Consider the following 27,192-nt stretch of genomic DNA (forward strand, 5'->3'; position numbering starts at 1 on the left):
TACAAAATTGTGTGTGCTCTCTGCAAAAAAAATATATATATATATAATAAAAACTTGCAATTATCCAAAATTTCATTAATGTCTTGTCAGTTTCAATTATATATATATATATTCTTCTTCTTAAAGCCTCGTTTAAAATAAAATTATTACAAAGTATAAAAAAATATTGGTTCATCTATTTTCAGTATATTATTTTGCAAGAATCTGATGTACATTGGCGGCAGTGGTCACTGATCTAATTTTTCTGTATGTCTGGTGCGGAAGGAAAGTGCCACCGTGTCCTTAAAAAGACAAACCCACATTATTCTCAGTGTAACTGTCCATGGTTTTCCTTACCTACCTTACAGTGTGCACGTGGTGAACTGTAAATACACACAATCGAAGTGTATTGGAATATGTACGTGAGTTTTAGTGTAAATTTTCAATCTGGATCACCGCAGCAAGAGAAGCAGAGGCAAGAGAGGGGAGATCTCCAAAACCAGACTCCTCCTGTCCAAAAACAACATGTTCTCCAAATTCACCTCCATCCTACAGCACGCTGTCGAGGCGGTGAGACCTTTAACAATACTATAAGAACACATTTACTGTCAGTTTGACTGATTAAATATGAATTCGGAAAGTGAGAGTCAGTTTGTTTGGATGCGCTAAAGGCCTGCTAGACACTAGCTACTAAACACACTAGCTGATGCTACAAACAACAAATGGAAAACACCTTTTAAAAGTCCCTCGCTGTTTATTGGTGGGTGTTTGAAGGTTTGTGTCGTTGGCATTGTAGTACATTGTGATTTTTACGATCAGTCGTGTCACATTCAGCCTTTGTATTTGTATGTAGCAGCTGTGCTAAGTCTTGCGCAATTTGTGGTTTATTTGGCTGAATGTCTCCGTGTACGTGAATATTTCGAGCTTATAATGAATATACATTAATATTATCACACATTTTTACGAAGATATTGCCAGTATGACGTGAACTATGCATAGCATGTATAGGGATTAGCCAATTAGCATGCTAGCAAGACATTTTCAGGATGTAAACAAACAGTTGTTTCTGTGTCACACACTTAGTAATCAAAACAATATCTGTTCTGTACGTCACTGTCGGGCTGTTGACGTAAAATCTCTGAGTACATTACTTTTGTCCCACGAACAAGAGTTGTATTGAATTAAATAGCAGAATGTCAAACCAATTGGATTTTATTTGAAAGAAAGCAAAAAATAAGTTTGGATTAAAGTCTGGTTGTCAAACTTATGGAACATGTTTATAGTTAATTTGATGAACTACACCTGTATTAGCTTAGTGTACCAAACACACATTAATTCTTGCAGCAATTTGATTTTCCTCATCATTTAGTATGCATTTAATTTTGGTGTGAGAATCGACAGATGTTTATGATCGATTATTTGATTTTTCAGCTTGCGCCATCACTGCCCTTGCAAGAGGACTTTGTCTATCATTGGAAGGCCATCACACATTACTACATAGAGACCTCAGGTGAGAGCTTATCTGCAGTGGCTCTCCATACTGACTTACCTTGTGAATGTTACTAAAAATGTGTTTAGCCATGCCTTTTGTTGGTAACGATAAATAGGAGCAGCAGAATGGAAGCATTTAATAACCTGACTTAAATGTGTATGACATGCTTTTGCACATTGCCAAATAACTCTTTGTTGTCATATCTGCTTTTTTTTGTTTATGTAGATGACAAAGCCCCGGTGACGGATACCAACATCCCCTCCCACCTGCAGCAGATGCTGGATATTCTGACCCAGGAGGAGAGGGAAAGAGAGTCAGGAGAGACGGGACCCTGTATGGAATATCTTCTCCACCACAAGATCCTGGAGACACTCTACACCCTGGGCAAGGCAGATGTGAGTATGGATGATGATGATTACTGTTTTAAACAAATGCTTGGTGGTGACACCCCAGAAATGAGCTGTGGGTAGATTAGAAAGCCACTGTTCTAAGTACACTATGGTCCTAATAAAGTGCCCAACGTGGTCTTCTGCTGTTGTAGCCCATCCACCTCAAGGTTCGACGTGTTGTGCATTCTGAGATGCTATTCTGCTCACTGCAATTTTACAGAGTGGTTATCTGAGTTAGTGTAGCCTTTCCGTCAGCTCAAACTAGTCTGGCCATTCTCCATAGAGAATTATGTATTGCACTGCTGCCACTCGATTTGCTGATTAGATAATCACATGAATATGTAGCTCCACAGGTGTACCCTCGGTAAGCGTACCTGTGATTCTTTGGTCTATGTAGCTTAAACTGGATTTCTTTTCCCTTAGTGCCCTCCTGGAATGAAACAGCAGGTTCTGAGTTTCTACACTAAGTTGCTGGGTCGAATTCGCCAGCCGCTCCTGCCTCACATCAATGTGCACAGACCTGTACAGGTGATAAGCACAGTCTTATACTCCGTTCTGACTTTACACACTGCCTATGTTTGGAAAGGAATATAAGCATACTGCACAGTACACACTGTATACTGTTAACAAATTTTAACAATTTTTCATTTGTCACATGGGAAATGGAAGATCAAGTCTACTATATTGCATTGTGAGATACATTACACAACGCAGTGTGCTCTTTTGTATACTGCACATTTTGCCAAATGTAGTTGATCTGGGTATTCTCTGCATACAGTAAATTTGCATACTGTGTTTATGTACTATAAACTCCAGAAATAGTAAGAGTTTTTCCTGACTGAATTTTCATATAGCTTGTTAGAAAGCATTGATTATTGCAAATCTGTCTCTAATACAGCTGTAATGTCATTGATAAAGACATAGAATAAATCCTTCAGATGTTTATCTGACCACACAAGATGTTGTGTGGTGTTTCCTCAGAAACTGATCCATCTGTGTGGGGAGGTTCTGGCTGCTCCTACAGAGAATGAAGAGATTCAGTTTCTGTGTACCGTCTGTGCCAAACTTAAGCAGGACCCTTACCTCGTCAACTTCTTCCTGGAAGTGAGTTTTGTGAAATATGTCTGTGTTTTTTTTCTCCCTCTTTCTCACTCTGTCTGAAAAGTAATAATCTTATTACTTTTGAACTGACTTTGTGCCATGATGCCTTAAAAGTTTTTGGAACAGAACTACTATTGGCATTCTTGTAGTTCTTCATTCTCCAGTTATGCTTGTATCTGCAGAATAAGACAAAAAAGTTGGAAGCTGCTAAAGATGATGGAGATGATTTAGTAAAAGAGGATCCATCCTCTCCAGACACGGGGCAGAATCGGAACCAAAATATCAGTCCAGTCAAATCCACCCAGGAAGATGCAGTGCATAAAGCCACCAACCCAGGAGAAGCTAGTCCCTCCGTCCATTCTACACTGTCAAACAATGACAACTGCAACCTAGTCAACTCCTTGCTCAACCTCACTAAGAGTCCGGTGAGTACATGGCTCCACTACCACACTCACCCCCTGCTGGCTGAAACAAGATCAGTCATCCTTATGAATTTTAGATGTTTGGATTCTAAAAGGAATCAAATTGGATTAGACTTCATTGAAATGTGAAAACATACTATAATGCAGTGTTTCTCAACCCTGTTCCTGGTGGTACTCCCAACAGTATATCTCTTTTATATCTCCTTAATCTGAAACTGAATACTTTGGTTTGACGTGAATGCTAGGCGTCTGCGTATAGGACGCTTGATGCAAATTTTTCATCCGTAGAGTACTCCAGCACTGAACACATTGCGGCCCGATTTTTCTAACCGTGCATACTCTTGAACGCGCAGTATGTGTGGGCACCTGGAATTATTTGCACTTATTAGTGGGTGTCATCAAGCACAGTTGAGCTTTTGCTGTCACTAAGCGCTAGAAGATGATGTAATGGTGCGTTCCATATTTTGCACTCGGTAGTCAGAAATTCGAAGTTCCCAGTAGGGACTTTTAACTGGAACGCCCCCTAAAGTCAGAGTTCCAACTCGGAAACTCAAATGAACGTCAACAACCCAGACTTCAGAATCCAAAATGGCTGCTCAGCGCATCAACAGTAAGTGAAACATTAGTAATATATTGTTCATTAGCACTTCTGTTTGTCTGTGTCTCAATAAAGTCAGGGGTGCTCACAGTACTACCTAACCTCTATATGTGGACATTATACTTTGCCATTATCTGTTCAAAATACTGCTTTTTGATGTTTTTATCGACTAGTATTGCCAACAATGGCTACTTCTTTCCGCCCGTTTGTATTCCGAAAGAGCAAGCACAACAAAGGTTTGCCTGGACGCGTCCATCTTGGTTTGAGAGATGATTTTTGGAGCAAAAACTTTTACTAACATTTATGTTAACCTCAGAAAAAGCATGTTGTTATTAAAATGTAGGATTCATGACCCCTTTATTGTCACTTACTGTTTTTGCACTATTTCTAATCCAAGCCAAGGCAACTTGAAATGTACTAAATAGCCTACAGGGGTTGCATATTTAAAGTAACCTGGGTTTAAGTGTGATAGTAGCCTAGATCATTATGCATTGTGCTTGTGAGCCAGTTCTTCTAACCTTTTGACTCGTCCAGCTATTAAATACTTGAATGTGATTGTTGAGATAATTTGAGGACAGATGTGTTGTTTATGTGTGTTGACTGATGTAGTCTCTCTCTCTCTCTCTCTCTCTCTCTCAGGATGGGCGTATTGTGGTGAAAGCATGTGAGGGGCTGATGCTGATAGTCAGTTTGCCTGAACCGGCTGCAGCCAAATGCCTCACTGAGAACACCGAGCTCAGTCACCTGCTCACAGACCGGCTGGCACAGTTCTACCGGGCCCTGCCACAGTCCATGGACCCCCTTGACATAGAAACTGTGGAGTCTGTAAACTGGGGGTACAGGAATAACCCTTTCTAGTCCAAAACCTACATTATATTACTCAAACATAACCAAGTTTACATTTTAAAGTAATGTTGTAAGTTCTGAGGATTGAGTAGAAAATATATTCTGTGGAAACTGACATTAGACCACAAATGCTGTTGATAAAGCTTAACCTAAATACGGGGTTCCTACAGTCATGAAAAAAATGGAAAACATCAGGAATTTTTTAAATGGTGATTTCCAGGCTGAAAATGTATTTAAAATAATATTGGAAAATCAAAGAAATGTATTGGCTGAATATAAATGTTTACAAGTTACGCTCTAAAACATGGATCAATCCACGCAGAGTATGCGTGACGTAAATTTCTTCATAATCTAGGCCGGCCGGATTTTCTCAACTCGCGGATGCAGTCATCGTATGTGCGCATCTTCGGGCCATTGACTTTACTAAAAGAGTATCACAAAGAAGTTGTAGTGGGCATACGTCAGACACGTTCTTCTCACCACGCTTAACGTGGTCGACCATTCGTGAGAAAATCCAGAACATGCAAAAAATAAGTATATCTAACCTTTTAAAAAAAATGTTTAAGAGCAATCCTAAAATTAATGGAAAAAAAAAAATTACTTTTTTGTATTTATTTAGAGAATGGGTGGGTAAAAATAGTGTTTTTCCGATGCATCGCGATCTTTGATTGAATGATCTCCATATCAATTATTAAATCCTAAAATCGATCTATCACTCAATGTGCAACCCTCCACTAAGAGAGGAAATCACTTGCATTTGCAACCAAATTTTGTGAATAAAATGAAAATATTTGGTAACTGGCTGGTAAATGTTTACATTTCACTCACTAGTAATTGTGTAGTTTAGTTGTGAAATGTTCAGCAGCGAGATCCTTTCACAGCGTGTTGAGAGTAAAAACTGTTCTGTGGAATGTGTCCAAAGAGGAGATCTACGCATCCCATTTGTCATTGAATAATGTCTCTTTTAATACCCTTTATGGTCTTTACAATCAGTTGTTGATCAAAAACAACTCCAAAAACAAAAATTCTAATTCTAATTATGCATCGCACAGATGAGGTAAAGCCATTCGAGTCCTCGCTAGTTAACATGCGCTCATTTAAAAGTGCTGCTACAGAAATGCTGTTTTGTTTTTTAAAGAGACAGTAATGGTTTTACGTGTTCAACAAATTAATGTAAATATTTGTAAATAGTACAAATTATATATGAAACATAAGATCTTATTTATTGATTGAATGCATTTATTTGTCGAATCGAGAGCATATGAATCAAATTTAATCGGGAAATCTGTATCAATACCCAGCCCTAAATTGGAGTGTATGTATGTGTATAGGTTGGATGTGTATAATCTAAAGGAGGATGCTGTGGCTTTTGCTGGCAAACGTGCACTCATTTCCTTCCTATCATGGCTGGACTACTGCGATCAGCTCATCAAAGAGGCTCAGAAGGTAAAAACAATTCAATCAAAAACCTGGATGAAGCTGGCAAATAGACATTACTCACTAACCATTATCAAACTAAATATGACTAGAATATATGGAGACATTTTTGGACCAGATGGACAATTTCATACAAAGAGGATGAGGTGTTTGTTTTGTAGCATTTATGAGTTTAGGTGTTTGTTTTGTACTGTAGACAGCTGCTGCAGTTCTGGCCCGTGCCGTTAGAGAATGTTTTTTTGTTGCTGTAATGGAGCCTCAGCTAATGCAAACGTAAGTTACCTTTAAATACTGTAAAATGTCATTGTATAGAACAATGTAGTTCATTGAGTGTGTTGGCAAGAGAACGAGGGGTAGACATTTATATAGTAAAACAAGAATTGAAAGTCAACATAGAATGCAGTTTGCAATTGCTTCCATGATCTGACATATTTGTAAGTGAAAAAATTAGGTTTGGGATCTGATTTTACCCATTTGGAATTGATTGGACTGTGAAAAGTTACATACCAGAAAGGGGACGGGTTAAAAGGTATGAGGGCTTGATGACATCAGCCAAAAAGGAATGTCGTTTAAGAGGTCAAGCACTTTATTACAATATGATAACCGATTATGGAGACATATAGTTTATTTACTTTTATTTGATGTTGTGTAAATGTACATAACGTAAAGTAAATGGGATTCATTTAGATTTCATGTTGACTTTTAAGTTGTCTCCAGCCATTCTCACTTCCACTGCTAATGTACTTGTAGTATTAGTATGTAATTTTTATGCACTAGAACCCCAATACTCTGCTTTAAAAAAAAAAGTGTTATCTTTCTCTCTTGCACACACTCTTGCTCTTAACTTTTTTCATTGATGTATCATTCTAGGTCAGAGGTCGGTATTCTGACGTCCACAGCCCTGTTAAACAGGATCATAAGACAGGTGACTTCAGAGGCTCTGTTGCAAGAGACAGTTTACTTCTTGTTGGGAGAGGAAACAGGACCAGAGACACTTGCTGGCATTACCCAGCATCCCCTGAGGCACAGACTCATAGAACACTGTGACCACCTGTCAGATGAGGTAACCCTGACTGCATTCTACACATCACCTCATCCTGCTTTGACTGGATGATCTAGATCTATGATCTATAGTCGACTATAGGGACCTTTCACACATTTTGTTTGGTGTGGACCAGAGTCTGGGGTTTATTTGTTTTCGTTCAGAGAAACATGGTTTCATTCTCTAGCATAGATCTGAAACTCTATGCACATGTACTGAAATCTTTGCACATGTACTGGCCTTAAAAATGGCCTTAAAGGGTTCACCCAAAAATGAAAAGTCTCTTGTTATTGACTCATCCACTCACCATCCCAGATGTATATGACTTTCTTTCATCTGCTGAACACAAATGAAGATTTTTAAAAGAATATCTCAGCTCTGTTGGTCCATACAATGCAAGTGGATGGGTGCCAAAATGTTTAAGCTCAAATCCACTTAAGGGCAACAAAAGTACTCCAGATAACACTGGTGGTCTTCTGCAGTGATATGATGGGTGTTGGTGAGGAACAGATCAATGTTTAAGTCCTTTTTCCTTTACTTTCACCTTCTGTTTTTGGTTATTCACATTCTTCCTTCATATCGCCCCCTACTGGGCAGGGAGTGACTTAAATATTGATCTGTTTCTTACCCACACCTATTATAGTGTGTCTGAACACATGGATGTAACCACTGGACTCATATGTTTTACATTTATGAAGCCTTGATTTGGATTTTGGAGCTTCAAAATGTTGGCACCCATTCACTTGTATTGTATGGACCTACAGAGCTGAGATATTCTTCTAAACATCTTCAATTGTATTCAGCAGAAGTAAGAAAATCAGACACATCTGGGATGCCAGGAGTGTGAGTAAATCATGAGACTTTTCATTTTTGGGTCAACAATACCTAATTTTTCAAATGTAATGTGATCTACATTTTGGAATTGAAAACAGGTGGCAGTGGATTTGGATATATCACATAAGATGTTCTACACAAATCTTCATCAGCTCGTTACATATATACTTCTGCAGTATTGAGGTTCTTCTGAAGGACTCAATGAAGGTGTGGTTTTGTGTGTGGTTCTAGATCAGCATCATGACTCTAAGGCTGTTTGAGCATCTGCTGCAGAAGCCTTGTCAGCACATTCTACAGAACCTGGTGCTGCGCTGCTTAGAGGAACGCAACTACATGGAAAACAAACAGCCAGAGGAACGAGAGGAGCGGGAACACATGGAGAACGGCCAACCACATGATGCTGTGTAAGAGCTGCTGTCTCCATCATTCTGATCTACACTTCCAAACCCTGCTTTTTTCAAGATCCTGAATTCACCACAATTATGAATGAATAAAACTTAAATGCATGACAACTGAAGTTATATTTTTGAAATGTTGTGTTGGATGTAGTGTAATCAGACTGTTCATGAAGTTTTTCATTTCAGGGTAATCATTGTTTTATGTAGGGCTGAACAACTAATCGAAATAAAATCTAAATTCTATTGGCAATTAAGCATGTTTGGCCATGACTTCATTTTGGTCAAAGGGAAACATTTACTATTTAAAAATGTTTGTTAACGCATGAAAGTCGCAATAATTTTCAAAATAATCGCAGTTATCGCAATTGAGTTAAACATGTCACACATGACCTTGAGTGACCTAATGTTTTATAAAATGCTGGTAACAATGTTAGGATAAAAGACACCAATGCTCTAAAAATAGTTCATTTTTATAAAAAATTTCAATACTGGGCTAAGTGATATAGTTAATTAGCATAATGTATGTATCTGTTGTGGCCAAGCACTTGGCACATTAACATAGCATTAACAGGTGTGAGTTTATCAGCCTTTTACAATGGCTTTGAGTGTGATTCTTAAAATCAGTGTTTAGGTCGGAAATAAATGTTTTATAATGATGCTTTTTCAAATATATATATATATATAAAGCTCTGCATTATGGTGGTATTGCACCATAACAATTCTACCACTTTTTCTTCAGTAATTTCTTTTGGGATGCTTTATACTGCAGTCTTGGGTTGTGTGAAGTATGTATTTTCAGAGATCAAAGCACATACTGTATGAGGTGTTGTATGCATGTTCTCATTTTATAGTCTTATGGGTGATTTGCATTGTTTCCTCAGAGATCTGGAGGAAGACCCGCTGTTCTCAGACCTTTCCCCTGATAACAGACTCTCCAGTCCTGATTGGTTAAGGTGCTCTCCGCCACAGAGCACAGAACACACCAAACCTGATGGGAAGACCGAGGTTCACAAGATAGTTAACAGGTACCCCAGCATACCTTTCCATGTCACATCTGACCAGCTTTGATACGTCAGATTCTTTCTTTCATCATTTTATGACAAATGTTATCTTTGCTGGAAATCATTTAATGTTCTCTCCCCATAGTTTCTTGTGTTTGGTGCCAGATGAGGCAAAATCGTCCTATCAGGTTGAGGGCACAGGCTATGACACTTACTTGAGAGATGCACACAGACAGGTGAGGAATTAAACTGTTGATACCAATGGTTCATTTACAGGACAGTTTAAACTGACTCATGGAAATCAATCAATCTTGCATTTCTAATGCCTTTTTTGCTATAGTAGTTTAGATCAGAGGCACTTTCAGAGCATCTGTTTTAATTGCAAGTTGCGTGACAAGGTAGAATTGCAAAATTTATTGAACCATTATTATTATTAAGATCCATTTGTTGCTGCATTGTGATGTCGAGTGTTGCTTTTTTATATTTTCCCATGAAAATAATTACAAATGTCAGATTTGGGCCGGCTGTGGCTCAGTTGGTAGAGCGGGTCGGCCACTAATCGCAGAGTTGGTGGTTCGAATCCTGGCCCACACAACTCCACATGCCGAAGTGTCCATGGGCAAGACACTGAACCCGAAGTTGCTCCCAATGGCAGGCTAGCGCCTTGCACGGCAGCTCTGCCGCCATTTGGTGTATGAATGGGTGAATGAGTCACAGTGTAAAGCACTTTGAATAACGTTAAGGTTAAAAGGGCGCTATATAAGTGCAGACCTTTTAATGCCAATGTCATAATATTTGGTTGTATGTTGACAGTTTCGGGACTTCTGTGGGGTTTGTCAGAGGTGGGACTGGCGAAGCTGTCCCAAACCCTTTGAGAAGTGTGATCTGGAAAGTCCTTTTTTCGAGGGACACTTCCTCAAAGTGCTGTTTGACAGAATGGGACGAATCCTTGACCAGGTGTGTGAACTATAGATACGTGTACTGACATGTTGATGTGCTGATAGTTAATGCGATTCAATAGCATGCAATAGTATTTACAGTATAGGACATAAGGGTGAATCTCACAAAACCTGACAAAATAGCCAATTTTGGAGAGTTTAAGGCAACAATGTGAAGCTTGTAATTTTATAACAGCACTTATTAATTCTGCTGTTAATTAGGCTTTAATTTTCTTCATGCTAAATATGTATATTTTTCTTTTGGTTTTGGAGATAAATGTGCGCTGGACATGTTCACCCATATCTATTTTGTTTATTATTATTATTCAAATGTCCTGGGGCCAGATTCTTAAAAAAAAAAAAAAAGAAGAAGAAGAAAGTTCTTAGGATAAATTATAAGCATTTCATACAAATGTTATTAAGTGCAATTCTTGAAAACTTCCTCAAGACATTCTCAATTCTTTTCTGAAGAGCATGTTAGTTTTTTCTTTTATAATCAGATTTTCTGATTGTACTAGCCTGCTCATGATTTTGTCTTGATATGTAAAGTGCGTGAGATGAGTTACTTCAACAACATTAATCATCATTGGAGAACTTCTTGCTGGTAAATATTTGATAACTTAATTTGACATAGAGGAAAAGAAAGTGAACATCTTGAGTTTACAAGAGTTGGAGGTTCTCACTGAGGAAATTACTGCAAGGAAAAATGGTCTCCTTCAGAACTTGATAATTATATCGCATGGGAAAGGGTGGCGGAGGACAGTCTCCGCTTTCTAATGATATAATTATGTTTCTATGGACTATATAGATCGCAGAGTGAGCACGTTATGCTGTGCATTCATTTGAATTGACTTGCATGATTGGTCACCACAATAAGAAGCTTCAAATTATAATGTATTGTTTGAAGTTTGTGGTTAGTTTGAATGTTTAAAATAAAAATAACATAAAACCAAAAACAGTCCAAAACGTGTTTTGCTCGATAATCAAATTTCTACAAAAACAGCCCATTAAATAATAAATAATAAAAAATCAACTGTGAGATAATCATAAATTTAAGATGTTATTATGACGATTTAAAAAACATAATAACGTTTTTCTTAAAGGTGCAATATGTAAAAATGTTCATGTAATTTTTGCCAATGTGTGAAGGGCTTGTAGCGCAACAAAAAAAAATGAGCCCTTCGCGGACTACCTAGGTTGCCTATTAAAGCATGTAGACTGATTTTCATGTGAAGGGAGTGGGTCGCTTTTGCCTGGAAAATCCAAAGGATTTGATGTTTATGCGCACTCCCGAGAGCCTTGCCTCAGTAATAGCTTATCTTCCGCTATTCAACAGTGACAACAAATTGCAACACTAGATAACATTATCTTAGAGATGGAATCCAGCAAACGTCCGGATACCAGCACAACACCGACTCAGAGTAAGCCAAAAAAACAAAAAACATTTATCTACTGAATCCCATCTGGCTAAGTGGGAACATGATCGTGGTCGAGCGAAAACTAAAGTGTACATCGACAGAGCATTTGATTCCTGGAGGGACCTTCGTTCAGTTTTGGGTATCAAACATCATTTTAGCTAACGTGATTTTGCCTGCACAGTAGGGCTAACTGTCATAAACAATGTTTAAATAAATAATCTGTAATTATTCAGCAAGGTAAACTACAATAACTCATGAAATGAATGCTAGACAATGTTCAAGATAATGCAAAAAGACCCATTCATTAGTTTAACGTATCTTGGTTATACTGAAAATATATACATTCTATTATTATAAAACGTATAAATACAGTCAATGTATCATGCAATGAAAAGTGATTACCTCAAACTACAGTCTTGCATAGACAAACCTATATCCACACTTTGTTTTAGCCCTGTTCCAGCACAGGAGAGTCATATACATATAATAATATACATTCTCAAAGTTTGTAGTAAAACAATCATAACTGTGTAATTTTAATTATGCTACCTCGTCTGTCAGCATGATGCCGGTGAATCACGTTGTCTCTTTGTACGTTACGACATTGTTTTGGCCGATGCTCGTGTCCCTATGGAGCAACAGGTAGCTGGCTGCAGTAGGGTTGGACGATGTCCCCTAAATTGGCAGTTGACGATGTTGACAGTAAAACATCGCGATGGACGATGATATCGTCGGTTGGGTGGGGGGGGGGATTATATAATTTCATATAATTTTCAAAAATTATATGAAAATTTATAATTTCGTTATTTTACTAACCCAACTAATGACTCGTCGGCGCTTTATCAGTAGGTTGCACGACACGTGAAGCATTTTTTTTTAGCTTTCACTTAAGAAGAGTTGTGCACTTTTTATTTTAATATATCTCTTTACATAAATACTATTTTCCACTTAAAAACTATAATTTCGTTATTTTACTCACTGATGAGCAAAAGGTCGAGGCAGAAATGACCATGTACCTGCAGGAAATGGCCATTGATGGGGAAGAGGACCCGCTGACTTGTTGGAAAACGAACGACAAAAGGTTTCCGTTCATGGCAAGATTAGCACGGAAATATCTGTGCATATGTGCTACCAGTACTCCATCAGAGCGGGTCTTCAGCACAGCGGGTGTGTAGTTACTGCAATCCGCAGCTTATTAAAACCAGATAAAGTGAATATGTTGGTATTTCTGGCCAGAAACATCGAAATTTAAACATGGTCTATGGTGAAAGATATTAGACTTCTTTACGCATTTTTCGCCATCCGTTGCGGAGTTCATATGACCGCTTTACAATATTTCAATAACCTAATTTATTTTGTAGCCTGTGCTGAATTTAATTGTGCTGCTAATTATAAGTGAAATGTTAGTCTGAGTGTTGTTCCTGTTTTCTTGTTGTTCTTCTATGTTTTAATAAATGTGTGTTATTCATATTCACCTTGTTTCTTTCATTTGATTTGACATTATGGATTTATGGCCAAGGAAATTTTTCTTTAAAAGTATTAACCAGACAAAAGTTATTTGACGTTCGCTGGTCTGGGTTTATCTTAAACTGCCGCTTCAGTGTATACAAGAGCTATGTGACAATGAGCAAGATTTTCTGAGACACTACAACTACTAATAATTAATTAATAAAGGCTATTTTCTTGTAGCCTACAACATAAAATATTTTAATCTAAATGTACAGTGACATGTAAAAAAAAAGACAAGAAGCTAACAAATGAATCAAGATCAATATTTGTGTAGCCTGCCTGACACGGTATTTTCACAGACTAACACGTCACGTCTCTGGCATATACTACAGTATTTAAAATAGCATATATGCATTAGTTATATTCTCAATTTAATTTACAGAGCAATCCCTGCAAAGTTTTTAGGTTAACTATAGAAGAGACTAGGATTAGTGAGTCACAGTAGCAAGACTCGCAAAAGGGGGCGTGGCATCACGATGGTGGCTCTACATCGTGATGTTGGTCAGCCATCACGATGGACGATGATATCGTCCATCGGCACAACCCTAGGCTGCAGTTCACTTAACGGCCACAGGTGTCATTAATAACAAGGGTTTCTGAATCTTACATACTGCACCTTTAAGAAAACCAATGAGCTTTCTAAAGATTTTTTTTTCTTTTTATTTTTTTCGGGAATACTAAATATTCTTAACTTAATGTACAAAATAAGAAGAATATGGTAGTGAAGAAGAATTTCCTTCTTAAGAACGTTTCATGAATCCGGTCCCTGGTGTCTAGAATTTGTGATGTATCAGCTGCTGCTTTAAAGCCTTTTCATTGTTTGAAATTCTCTTGATGTTTCTCTTTGTTTGTCTGTCTTTTTCCGTCCAGCCGTATGATGTTAACCTGCAGGTGACGTCTGTGCTGTCTAAACTCTCTCTGTTGCCTCACGCTCATCTTCATGAGTATCTGCTCGACCCATACATTAACCTGGCGCCGGGCTGCAGGTCTCTCTTCTCAGTCATTGTCAGGGTACGACTGCTCTTCTCCACACTGAATCACTACTTAAACCCTATTAGTGATAACATCAATAATCCTAGCACTGCAGTTTTCAGTTTTACAGGCATGAACCTAGGCATTTTAATTTATGGATTCAAAATGTGTTGCTGAAAACCGGCCCTGACTCAATACGACTTCATCTTGAAAGAAAAGATTTTAGTTTTGACAAAATATATTTGTTCAGATACTTCAGCTTGGCCTAAATAAGGCTGAATTGGATCAATTCATACCCATGCAAACTGTTTAACCCATTGTACTGCTGTTTGCCTGGATGCTTGATCAGGTGGTTGGAGATCTGATGTTGAGAACTCACCGCATTCCTGATTTCACCCCTAAACTTCTGCTGGTGAGGAAGAGACTCCTGGGACTCGAGCCTGAGGGGATGAGGTATTTTTATTTTCAGAAATTCTGTTTTATAATCCACATTTGACTGGACGATCAAGAAAGGTTTTTGCCTTTGAAACATTGTTTCACTTGTGTTATAATTACTGCATTTTGGCTTTGTAGCCATTTAGTCTCTTATATCACTATGCAGCCTCTTCTCGCATAGTAAAATAATTTAAACTCAAATCAATATTGCATGTCCATTTATTTATTTATTTGCTAAGTAGCCAGGTTATAAGCAGTATCATGTACAGTCAGTTGATACTGATACTGTCATAAAACTACCCCTTACAGGGTGATCAGGACCCCATTGTGGGAGAATTTCATAATAATGACCAGTTGACTGTACATTATCCCTTACCAGATAGCAGCCCTTACTTGTTGAATAAAGACTCATTCATTTACTATGAATCAGTTTAGATCTGATAAAAAGGATCATTTTTGTGTTCCAGCATTGATCACGTGACATTGCTCGAGGGGATCATTGTTCTGGAGGAGTTCTGCAAAGAGCTTGCCGCTATAGCATTTGTCAAGTTTCATGCATCCGCCTCCACTTCTCCCTGAATGTTTGCCGCCGTACGCGGGACACAAACGGATGAATAAACAGACGAAAGGGGGAGGATGACACAGGAATGGTAAACCAAACTGCACTCATCCCTCAGCGCAGACTGCAGCCTGCGACAAAACGTGCATTCTGGGATGTTTCTTGCACGGTATCTGGGGATGTTTCAATAACTGGCTGAGCAAACCGCTCTGATAAAGGCATTGGAGAGACAAACTGAATTTTGGAATGACTTTTCACTCTTGCAGAACAGTCCAGCTGGAGAGGAGATAAAGTAAAAAACTGTATTAATTCATATCTTAAGAACAATATGTAATGCCAAAAAATTCTGTCTGTAAGTAAAAACAGAATCTATTTAAATACGAAGTTCAAAAATGGCAGAACACACTAAATTGAATATTTAACTGTGCATTATTGTTTGTTAGTTACAGGATCAAAGATACTGTTTTTTTGCGTTCTTTGTTCTTCTGAGAAAAAAAATCACTAGTAGCTAAATACGAATGTCAAATGCTACATAAAATCATTTGTGATGTAAAATCGCAATAACTCAGGATTCAATGTCTGTTTTTAAACAATTGGAGAATCTGAAAAAGTTTTTAAGCTAGTCCTCTCTTTTTCTTTCTGATGTTATTTGCCGCTGTTGTAAACCGTATTAAAAGCAGTGTGGAATCTGAATTGGAACGATCTGAATCAGACTTAACACATTTGCACTCTGTAAACAAACCTGATTCAATTCCACTGACATGGGTCCCCGGAGAGTGGTTCAGCCTTTATTTTCTTGACAGTGTTCCTAAAACATTTTAGTTGTGTAACTTAATTATGTTATGTGTGTGCCTTGGTTTCAGCTCGACAATAGCTGTTTCCATCATCTTGTATCATCATGTATTTATTACAGGTTTAAAATGACATTTAAATAGGTCATGACATGGGTTTTTTTATTGTATTATTATGTTCCCTTAGGTGCAATTATAGTATTAATATGTTTTTTTTTAAGAAAAACTTTTAAAATCTAGTGATTTATGACCTTTTCGCACCCTGTTTCTCATCCTCTGATTCAAACAGTCTGTTTTGGGGGCATTTTCCATTTAAGACTTCAGTGTTAACGCCCACTGTTATGATTGGCTAACGTCAGTGCCTATGTATCAATTATTGACGCCCCCAGCCAGAACAATATGCAAGTAAACTAAGTAAAAACACTGTGATTATTCATAATGAATGAAATTGCGCTTTAAAAAGTAGTTTAAAGTTTAAAATAGATTACTTACAGTTTGCGTCGTCGTTGTTCCCAGAATAGTCGGCACGGACTTATCTTTGAGCAACAGTTTTCTGGCAAAGCCAGCATCATATTGAGATTTGTTCTCAAAACAGTCATCCTTAAAATGTACAGAACAAACGCTTAAGTTAACACTGCCGTGACTGGGACGTCCGCAAAAAATAAACTGCATCCATTTTTCCCTGACGTCTGGATCTTTCGGCAGCTTATTCAGAGGTTTTGTTTGACCGCAGCCAGGAACAGCACATCTGTGTGGCATCGTAATTTTCCTGTGCACAAGTAGTCTCTGTCAGAGCTCGCTGTCCATCGACTGAACACTTGTGAGGCGCACGGCGATACGAAATGAGCGTAGTTGTCTTGTGCTGGAGGCGGTCATATGCAAACGCTGGTACGTCACTTCTAACCGTCACGTCACTTCTAACCATGAATCCAGAACGAGCTGTATTTTGAGCTTGATTAAATAAATGATTCGTTTAGAATGGGGAGGACGTCTTAAAATATTAAACTTGCAGGACGTTTTAATGATACAAAGACCTCTTATATACCAAAAGATCAAGGCAAATTTGGTTTCTCATGTCATGACCCCTTTAAAGGAATAGTTCACCCATCATACTTCCCCAAATGTTGTTTCAACCCTGTATCATTTTCTTTTGTCCATGAAACACAAAAGGAGATCCTAGGATTGCCGGGCAGCTCTTTTTTCTGTATAACAAATTTGGTTTGTCATTTATGATGTTAAGCTCCAACAAGCACCATAAAATTAGTCCATGCGACTTGTGTGCTATATTCAAAGTCTTCTGGAAAAATTAGATAACTTTAGTGTTAGGAACAGACCAAAATTGAAGTTGTGATTGAATGATAATCATCCCCTCCGCCAGAGCTCACAAATCTCATTCGTGCTTGTGTTCAATTCGACAGTAGCATCTTTGGATTCATCGTGCCAGGTTTGAGAGCTACAGCCGAGGGGAAGATTTTCAGTGAATAATAACTGAAATTGCAGTTCTATGACTTGTAAATGCATGAGTCATAATGGCTACTTTTAGGATACCTCTATGGTGCTTTTTATTTCTCCCTAATTTGGAATTACCAATGTGCTCTAAATCGTCGTGTTGGTGTAGTGACTCAATCCGGATGGCAGAGTCAATTTGGTTGCTTTGGAGACCTGACTGAGCTCACCCTGGATTCAAATTTGCAACTCCAGGGGTGGTAGTCCACCCCTGGAGTTGCCCAGTACTGGCTGAGCTACCCAGGCCCCCTGCTTTTTTGTCCTTTTTAGAGCTTGGCAGTAAATATCACCATCCACTTTCTTTGTATGGAAATGAGAAATGAGCTTCTCAGACTTTCTACCTATAAGATATTATTTTGTGTTTCATAGACAAAAGAAAACAAATACAGGGTGAGTAAATTATTACCATTTTAAATTGTGGGGTGAATTAACTATTTCTTATATTTGCATTATCTAGCAGTATGAAATTATACCAGCAAGTGTTATCAGGCTAAGCTCCTTCTCTTTGAAAAGGGACACACTGTTCTAAAACCAGACTGTGTACATTTGGCAAAGAAGGGGCACAGCTTGAAAGAGTTGTTTTTTAGTTTTTGGAAGAGGTAGCTTCCAGGGCCTTCTCAAAATGGCTTGACATTGCGGCTTTTATGTAATGTTCTTTACAGGGTTTAGACCAATGTTTGTGGTAAAAAAAATTTTTCTTAAACTTTCAAAAATGAATTGCATTTTCCATCCATCATATATTTAAAGCTGCATCAATGTGTTGCATTTATAGCCACAAGAGTTGCACACTAGGGTATATTTGTCAGTTTTACATATGCATAAATGTTATGTCTGTCTTTTTAATTTTATTTTCTTTAAAAAAACCAAAGGATCCGCATAGGAGCATTTTGTCTGTCTCAGAGAAAAAGAACAATATAGCATCTTTTCATTGTTAATCGTGCACATTTTATACCAAGTTCTGAATCATTTTTGAACCATGTATATACAAATGTACAATTATAACCGTAGACATGTCTGGTGTGAAATGCATGCATATTCCCTTTCTCTCCCTGACTTAATCAATAGTCTTTTGTCTTCAGTTGCCTATTTATGTGGATATTTGTGATGCCTTATTTTAAATGCAGTGAATGTGATAGTATATGACCTCTGCAGTCCTTGATTTCAGTTGTCTAAGAAAAAAAATATTTTTTTAAAGTTGTAAAAACATGTATTCCAATTGGTTTAAAAAAAAAAGAATCTGGTCTTCTGAGAACTTATAAAGTTTTGTTTTCTCCATGTAATTCATCTGCGTAGACCTACAGGTGTTTTGCATGACATATGTGTTCCCATTAATGTACAGATTACAGTTATTTGTCAGACAAGTTGAATTTGAACGTCACTGCCATGGTGTCACAACATGACACTTTTTAAAAGAACAAGGATGTTAAATGGGTTGCTTTTTGGGATAAAATGACATTTGATCTGAATTGCTTAATTTTGGGGCTGTAAAACTCTGCAGTGAGAATTGCTTTCTCCTGTGGCTTTCCTTTATTCACTTCAGTCAGTCCCAATTAAAACATTTGCTTTCTTCAAATTTGGTTTGGATTGGTATTGCAATTTTCGCTTTTCAGACCACATTCTCTGCATGCAACTAGCATCTTTCTGGAAAAATATGGAACAGTGTTCTAACTGAGGCCCTGATTCAACACCCATGATTTGTGTGGTCATCACTCCCAAAACGTTGCCATGTATGTGACCAGTAAAAAAACATCTCAACAGAAATCCCTATCTTGCCAAGAGATGACAGTTAGCATCAAATGAACAAGTTGAAATCAACGTGAAACAGCATGAAGGAAAGTTGTTATAAAGCTTGAGAAAGTTATTATAAATTATTTTATCATCTCTCATTTCCTTGTTATTTATTATACCAATTAAAACTCTCTCTACATCAGGGGTCGGTATTGTAAAAAATATATATATATTTTAAAAATATATATTAATAAATGTATTATATTATATTAATACTTTTAAAGCTACTCAAGTTATTCAGCCAAAAGTAGTGAGTGATTTTCTTGTTCCCTTGTTATTGTTGTTTGATTAATAGCCTTTATATGATATGGCCTACTAGACAGTGCTCAATTCGGTTACATGTACATTTCGTCCAAAATTTTGATGCAAATACTCTTTGTCCCACTGTTTACGTTCACTTTAGACCAAACCAACTGCGTTTACATTAATGCTTCTTCAAGATGGGCACTGGTGGAATTATAAAGTGTATTTTATCGTTTATCGTATTTTATTTTTTAAGCGTGTACCTTTTTAGCGCTCAAACAGTAGTACCTGTCAATCAAAAAGCACACAGCGACAGATGTCAGGAAAAAAAGTCAATCTTTTATATTTTATTTAGATCAACCAATCAGTGGTTGTCTCGCTATTGTGATCAATGTAATGAACACCCCTGTTCTAGGTGTAGAATATAGGCTAGGTATAGAAAGTTACTCAAAAGTTTATCATCGACATTGCGGACATCTCTCGTTTTTTTTTCAGATAAATGTCAAGATTTTTTTTATCGGCCAGCCCAGTTGATAACATTGTCTTAATCTCTCACATTAAACCCAATAATCTCAGTGAAAGAAAGCTAATATACAGGCTACATTATACACACATAATCTAGTGAGTAGAAATATAAAATTTACCTCAATAGGTTTCTTCAAATTAGAGGCAGGATTAATGCTGATATCTGGCTTGAGCAAGTTAAACTCGCATGACACGATCAAGCAATGGCCTTACTATGAAAATCCCTTTCAGGTGCTGCTGTGATGTTCAGATTTTGAACTGTGCTTGAGGAATCTCGTTCCCGCATCAGATCTGCAGCTGCTGTTCAAGTTTTTCATGTGTGATTTGATTTGACGGGAGTCATGAGACTCTCACTAGTCAATCATGTTGATGAATAAAAAAAAAAATCAGGACAGGGAAGTAGCGAACTCCGATAGTGGGAAAATAGCGCATTAAAAGTACAGTTACAGCAATTAAAATGTACTCAAGTAAAGGTATACCATTTTTAATCATTCTTAAAATGCATATCAGAGCAAAAACCAAGCCATGAGGTCAAAGGAACTGACTGCAGAGCTCAGAGATGGGATTATGTCAAGGCACAGATCTGGGGAAGGTTCACAAGAGCACAGTGGCCTCCATAATTGAAGTTTGTAACAACCAGGACTCTTCCTAGAGCTGACCACCTGGCCAAAATGAGCAATCGGGGGAGAAGGGCCTTGATAAGAGAGGTAATCAAGAACCCGATGGTCACTCTGGTTGAGCTCCAGAGATCATATGTGGAGATGGGAGAAACTTGCAGAAGGACAACCATCACTGTAACACTCCACCGATCTGGGCTTTATGGCAGAGTGGCCAGACGAAAGCCTCTACTCAGTGCAAGACACCAAAAAGCAACTAAAGGACTCTCAGACTGTCAGAAACAAGATTCTGTAGTCTGATGAAATAAAGATTGAACTGTGTGATGTCAGGAGGAAACCAGGCACCACTCATCACTTGTGCAATACCATCCCAACGTTGAAGCATGTTGATAGCATCATGCTGTGGGGGTGTTTTCAGTGAAAGGGACTGGGGGACTGGTCAGGGTTAAAGGAAAGCTGAACGCAGCAAAATACAGAGATATCCTGAATGTAACCTGATCCAGAGCACTCAGGACAACAGAATGGGCCGAAGGTTCACCTTCCAACAGGACAATGACCCTAAGCATATACCCAAGACAACGCAAGTGTGGCTTAGGTACAACTCTGTGAATGTCCTTGAGTGGCCCAACCAGAGCAAGGACTTGAACACAATCGAACATCTCTGGAGAGACCTAAAAATGGCTGTCCGCCGACTGTCCCCATCCAACCTGACAAAGCTTGAGAGGAACTGCACAGAAGAAAGGTGCTTCAACTAAATACTGAGTTAAGGGTTTGTATACTTATTTCAATATTATATCCGTTTTTTTTTAAATTATTATTATTAATTTATCAAAGTTATCAAAAATCAGTTTTTTGCTTTGTCATAATGGGGTATGGAGTGTAGATTGATAATAATAAAATAATTAATAATTTGAAATAATTTAAAACATTTTAACATAAGGCTGCAACTTGAGTCTGAATACTTTATGAATGCACTGTGTGTGTGTGTGTATATATATTCTACATTATTTCCACCTTGATATAACAGACAATGTGCATGTATTTGTTAAATCTTTGTTTTTGTGTGCGCTTGTATCTTTGTGTTCATCAGGTCCATTAGAGAGCTGATAGCACTGCTCTTCCCGTATATGCCCTGCCCTTCTGCTGCACCAGCTCACTTCTACCTGTTAGACTGCAGCATCACCGGCCTATCCTTGTCAATGGGTACCAAGGTAACCCGAGTCTCCTCCTCCACTTCCTCTCAGTCCGGACACCAGAACACACAGCGAGGGCACACTGCCTCAGCACTTTTGTGAGTGTGTATGTGTGTGCGAGAGTGTGTGAGTCTGGTACGTGTGTGTGTGTGCCCATGGCTGCATGTGAATGTAAATTATGGATGAGGACAGAGCCTCAGAATGTTCTGCCTGGGCCGTCCTGTGAGAGTATGAGCAGGAACGAGAGTGTGTAAGCGTGGAAGGGTGTGTGCGAGTGTGTGTTTGTCAGTTGACATGGGGGATAGGAGTGCAGTGCAGCAGCCAAAACAGCCTCCGTACGATGGACTGTGCAACTATGCCCAAAAAATTACATCCTGTTTCGGACTTGATGGTAAGCGAGGTCTCGGACCATGAGAGAGCTGCCAAGTTGGCTTTTTGCATATGATTTATGCATTTGTATTTGCTGGAGGCTTAATTCATATGTGTCTGCCTTTGGCATGTGTACATGTGTCATTGCTTTGGTAGGTAAGGGAGTTGCCTCTTAATTTTACACTGTGGCTGATGCTAGATCTGTAATGTGAGGTGAAATGTGATGATTTGCTCTGCAATAGAGAGATTCCACAGTTTGGAGTGAGGTAGCAAACAGGATGTAGTAACTACGAATTTAATTTGAATTTAAGGAAGTAGAATTAAAATGGAATGACATTCAAAGGAATTCATACAATCGCAGTGTAACACTGTAATATTTAATAATCCATTTCAATTTTCAGTAGTTTTCAATTACCGATAAATGTTAACATGCAAACAACATATTGGGTATTTCTAATATTCAATTATATTAATTATCAAGAAATGCCATAATTGTAGATTTACCTATTAATGATTGTGTTGGACAAACACTTTATTTCCTTGAATGTTCTTAAACAGGAGCTAAACAAATTAAATATTGCCATATATAATGCATGGAATAATTGCCATAATTAGTCAAAGTTAAAGGAAAGGGTAACTCAAAAATTAAAATTCTCTCATCATTTACTCACCCTCATGCAGTCCCAAATGTGTATGATTTTCTTTCTTCAGCAGAATATAAATGAAGATTTGTATAACATATCAGCTCTGTAGGTCCATACAATGCAAGATAATGGTGATACTTTGGAGCTCCAAAAAGCACATAAAGCAGCATAAAAGTAATCCACATGACTCCAGCAGTTAAATCCATGTCTTCAGAAGCAATATGATCAGTGTGGGTGAGAAACATATCAATATTTAGATTTTTTTACTATAAATCTCCACCTTTGACCATCCACAACCAGTAGGTGGTGATATGCATGAAGAATTTGGAAGATAAAGTTAAAGTGGAGATTTAGCTATAGGAAAAAATGACTGTTTCTCACCTACACCAATCATATCACTTCTGAAGACATGGATTAAACCACTAGAGTCATGTGAATTACTTTTATGCTGCCTTGTCTGGCCACCATTCATTTACATTTTATGGACCTACAGAGCTGAGATATTCTTCTAAAAATCTTAGTTTTGTGTACTGCTGAAGAAAGAAAGTCATACACATCTGGGATTGCATGAGGGTGAGTAAATGATGAGAGAATTTTCATTTTTGGGTGAACTATTCCTTAAATAATGTAAATATGTTTTATGTTTAAATGACAAATGAAATTCCTCTGTTGTGTGACTGTTGAATTTATTTGAAATGCAGTTCGGTAAATGAATATTCCTGTAATTCGATTCAAATCCCAACCATAAACTGATGGGGAGCCAATTTCTAAAATCAGATTTTTGTCCAAGCCTGCCAGAAAGCCTTCTTCTCACTCTATTTCTGCCTTTCCTCTGGTATGGCTTTTAAACTATTACAATGAATGCTTCACATCACTACAGAAACTGCAAAGTTGACCATAGAACATGGATTTCAATGGGAATGAGAATAAGGAAATAAATTAGAAAAATTTAATATTTATATAGTATGCTAATTGTAGCATTAGCATTTATTTACTGTGGTCAACTGTGGTGGTTTGGGGCTTTCCACGATTAAGTGTTCTTCAACCAGTGTTGTGGTTTTGCTTGTAATCATTTTCAATCACAGCAGATGCTGAGCTCATATCAATGCATGAATGATTTCAGTACTCAAGTGCATGATAAACTCTTCAGTCTTTTATCTTTTTTTGGTTATGTCATGCCATATGTACAGTAAGATGTTTTCAGAGCTTATGATAGCAGTTGGGACTTCAGTTTGCATTTGCTTTGATTGCTTATGAAACCACATCCACAAAAAAAGATGGAAATGACTTGGCAGCAGATATTGTGTTTTTTTTTTAGAATTGTAATACCGGATAATATTTTTTGTGTGTAGCAATTTCATGATCATTTTTGCCCCTTTGAAGAAAATATTGCAAGGTCCCATTCATTGCCGAATCATGGTCATGTTCAAGTTTTGTGAACCTCTATTTGACATGTCCTTTTTTTTCTGTTTTGGTTCAAAGCAATCACCACAACTTTTTTCACTTCTAAGCTCAACTATATTTATTACATTTATTGTGAACACATACTGCCTTCTTGCTACCTAGCAACCTTGTTTACCTATCCTTATTTGACACTATTTCCGAGAGAGAGAGAGAGAGAGAGAGAGAGAGAGAGCGAGAACAGCTTCATAACAGCAGAGCTCTTTTATTCCTGAAGCACTATATCATTCAGAACCAGCGAAGCATCATGAGAAATGCAAGTCCATCCCTCTTTCTCTCTCTCTTGAACCCTCCTCCTCCATCACTATAAATCTCTTTACACCCCTCCCTTTAAAATCAAATTTTCAGTCTACATGTAAATTATTTTCATGTATAACCTTAAGACCCACGACATAGTTAATATTCCCTCTAATCCTACTCGGACTGGTTCAAAATATGCCTGTGAATTTGTCTCTCAGCATTTGAAATAAAAACAAAAAACAGTTTGGATCTATTACAAAAATGAGTGAGCTGTCTTTGCTGTTTATTTGTTAATCAGAAGGTCACTGGTTTGATCCCCACAGCCACCACCATTGTGTCCTTGAGCAAGGCACTTAACTCCAGGTTGCTCCAGGGGGATTGTCCCTGTAATAAGTGCACTGTAAGTCACTTTGGATAAAAGTGTCTGCCAAAGCCATAAATGTAAATATTTACTGCCTACTGCCTTTTGCAATTAAACTGAGATATTTTTAGCTGAATGAACTATGTATTCTTATAATCAACATTTCTCTCAGTTCATTGGAGCCTGTCACCGAGAATTGTGGTATTGCCTTTTCTGTGAAGGATAGACGCTGCCTTATAATTTAGCCAAAATAAGTTATCTTTTCCTATGAAAAAGCCTTCATGTCGTCATGCCTATGATGCCTCGGAATGCTGTCTACATAGACATCTCACTAGGTTGTAGAACAGAGCCTGAGTGTGTTTAATAGGTATAAACTGCTGAGTCACAGCATCTCTAATGCCTCTGAGCACAGAAAGACCATCCATATTGTCTGTTTAAAGGGATAGTTCACCTATGTATGAAAATTCTCTCAACATTTACCATCCCAGATGTGTATGACATCTCAGCTCTGTTGGTCCATTCAGTGCAAGTGAATGGTGACCAGAACTCAGAAGGTCCAAAAAATATAAGCAGCATAGAAGTAATCCATTCGACTCCAGTGGTTTAATCTATGACTTCAGAAGTGATGTGATAGGCGTAGTTGAGAAACTGATCAATATGTAAGTCCTTTCCTACTGTAAATCTACACTTTCACTTTCACATTCTGGCGTGTAATTGACTTTCACCTTCACATTTAGCTATCTACTGGTTGTGGCTGGTCAAAGGTAGAGATTTATAGTAATAAAGGACTTAAATATTGATCTGTTTTCACACCCACAGTCAGTCTGTGACTCTAAATTCCCACCCGGAGCAGTTCAACACATAGGCCTGCCTCTGTTAATGGGAGCTGCTCCGGCTCATGCCTCTCAAGTTCTATTACAGCTTCATTTGAACGCAAGGAAAACAAAAGAATAACTATTTAATTAAATCACGATTCCAACACCCCCCAGCGTTTCAATCTGGTTCTGCCCTCACATGTGATTCCAGTCAGCCTCATTGCTGCACAGGTCGTTTTGTGCGTGATCCATTCAGCGTCTCTGTTTGTGAACTTCTTAAATGAATATCATGATCATTCTCCCTTTAAAGTGCCCTTCAGAGCGTGATTTATTCCATTTGGAAAACAGGGGCAATCATGCAACAGCGAACTCCTTGCAATCGATCGACACTCTAATTACAACTTCTTTTCAAACCAAGGCAGACATTCTAATGCGAGCTCGCTGCCACACAGCACTCGCTCTGACCATTCCACAGCACACTACAGATATACACAGCCTTTGTCCGAACAGGCATCATTCCGCAAACTCGCCTCGCCTCCTCTCAGCATTCGAGCTCCCCACGCAGCCCCGATAACACAAGCTATACAGTCTATCATTTTATTTGACAGATAGTCTTCTCTACATTTGCCAGAACCATTGGATTACAAACTTTTATTTACATGCTTGACAATGCAACTTAATTGCTGCATGATTTTAAAAGCTTCAACGATCAGTCATAATTTTACTCTCCACCCAAGTTTAAAGTAACCGGTTTAAATCGACGGCGAACGATTCAGCTTGGCACCTTGCTATATATTCCACTATTTAAGATTTTCTGTATAATTTAATTACAAGTCATCAATATAAACATGCAGTTTTATTCACCACACTACTGCAAACGGTGCTCTTATAATATCTATTAAATCCAACTCTCAGGTACAGACTCTTACGATTTCATACGCACTTGTCAAATGAGACAAGTCACCCCGTGCCAATTATGAAGATTTATGAAAACAAGCTGGAAAGCTCCAAACCAAATGCTTAAGTTAATAAACATCAGACTACAGTATTCATCTGGGCACTCAGTTTCAGGTGCCTTCTAATTTCATGACAAACCAACTTTAAATGAATTCATTCCTATGCACACGCAAACATGTTCTTACACGTGTTCACATACATTACGTAAGGCGTCTGCAGATGCTACGTTTATCACGTTACCATGTTTTCTACTGGTTCAACACATCCCTCAGAAGCACAAATGTGCTGTCCAGGTACCGCAACTGTGACGTC

General features: G+C 38.0%; 2 protein-coding genes across 2 annotated transcripts in view; both read left to right on the forward strand.

Moving 5' to 3' along the window:
* The first annotated feature begins 264 nt into the window (after positions 1–264).
* On the forward strand, positions 265–19,558 carry fhip2a (FHF complex subunit HOOK interacting protein 2). Its single transcript, XM_052089916.1, has 17 exons — positions 265–549; positions 1,411–1,489; positions 1,697–1,866; positions 2,284–2,388; positions 2,842–2,964; positions 3,144–3,386; positions 4,621–4,817; positions 6,159–6,273; positions 6,461–6,537; positions 7,135–7,327; positions 8,372–8,544; positions 9,420–9,563; positions 9,685–9,775; positions 10,353–10,496; positions 14,275–14,415; positions 14,726–14,829; positions 15,279–19,558. Exons 1-17 carry the CDS (start codon positions 505–507, stop codon positions 15,388–15,390), a joined length of 2,256 nt encoding a protein of 751 aa, XP_051945876.1. The 5' UTR covers positions 265–504; the 3' UTR covers positions 15,391–19,558.
* Positions 19,559–22,144: 2,586 nt separating this feature from the next.
* LOC127617947 (actin-binding LIM protein 1-like) overlaps positions 22,145–27,192 on the forward strand; it is a 49,746-nt gene continuing 44,698 nt past the window's right edge. Inside the window, exon 1 of the mRNA XM_052090129.1 lies at positions 22,145–22,424. Within this exon, the coding sequence (XP_051946089.1) occupies positions 22,328–22,424 (97 nt within the window). The 5' untranslated portion in view covers positions 22,145–22,327. The remainder of the gene's footprint in view (positions 22,425–27,192) is intronic.

The sequence above is a fragment of the Xyrauchen texanus genome, chromosome 24 (genome assembly GCF_025860055.1).
Source record: "Xyrauchen texanus isolate HMW12.3.18 chromosome 24, RBS_HiC_50CHRs, whole genome shotgun sequence".
Lineage (NCBI taxonomy): Eukaryota > Metazoa > Chordata > Actinopteri > Cypriniformes > Catostomidae > Xyrauchen > Xyrauchen texanus.

Excerpts from the sequence above, each read along its gene's own strand:
- fhip2a (XM_052089916.1), top strand. The coding sequence starts at position 505 with ATGTTCTCCAAATTCACCTCCATCCTACAGCACGCTGTCGAGGCG. Across the intron at positions 3,387-4,620 it reads TCAACCTCACTAAGAGTCCG|GATGGGCGTATTGTGGTGAA; the intron begins GTGAGTACATGG and ends TCTCTCTCTCAG. Across the intron at positions 8,545-9,419 it reads GGCCAACCACATGATGCTGT|AGATCTGGAGGAAGACCCGC; the intron begins GTAAGAGCTGCT and ends TTGTTTCCTCAG.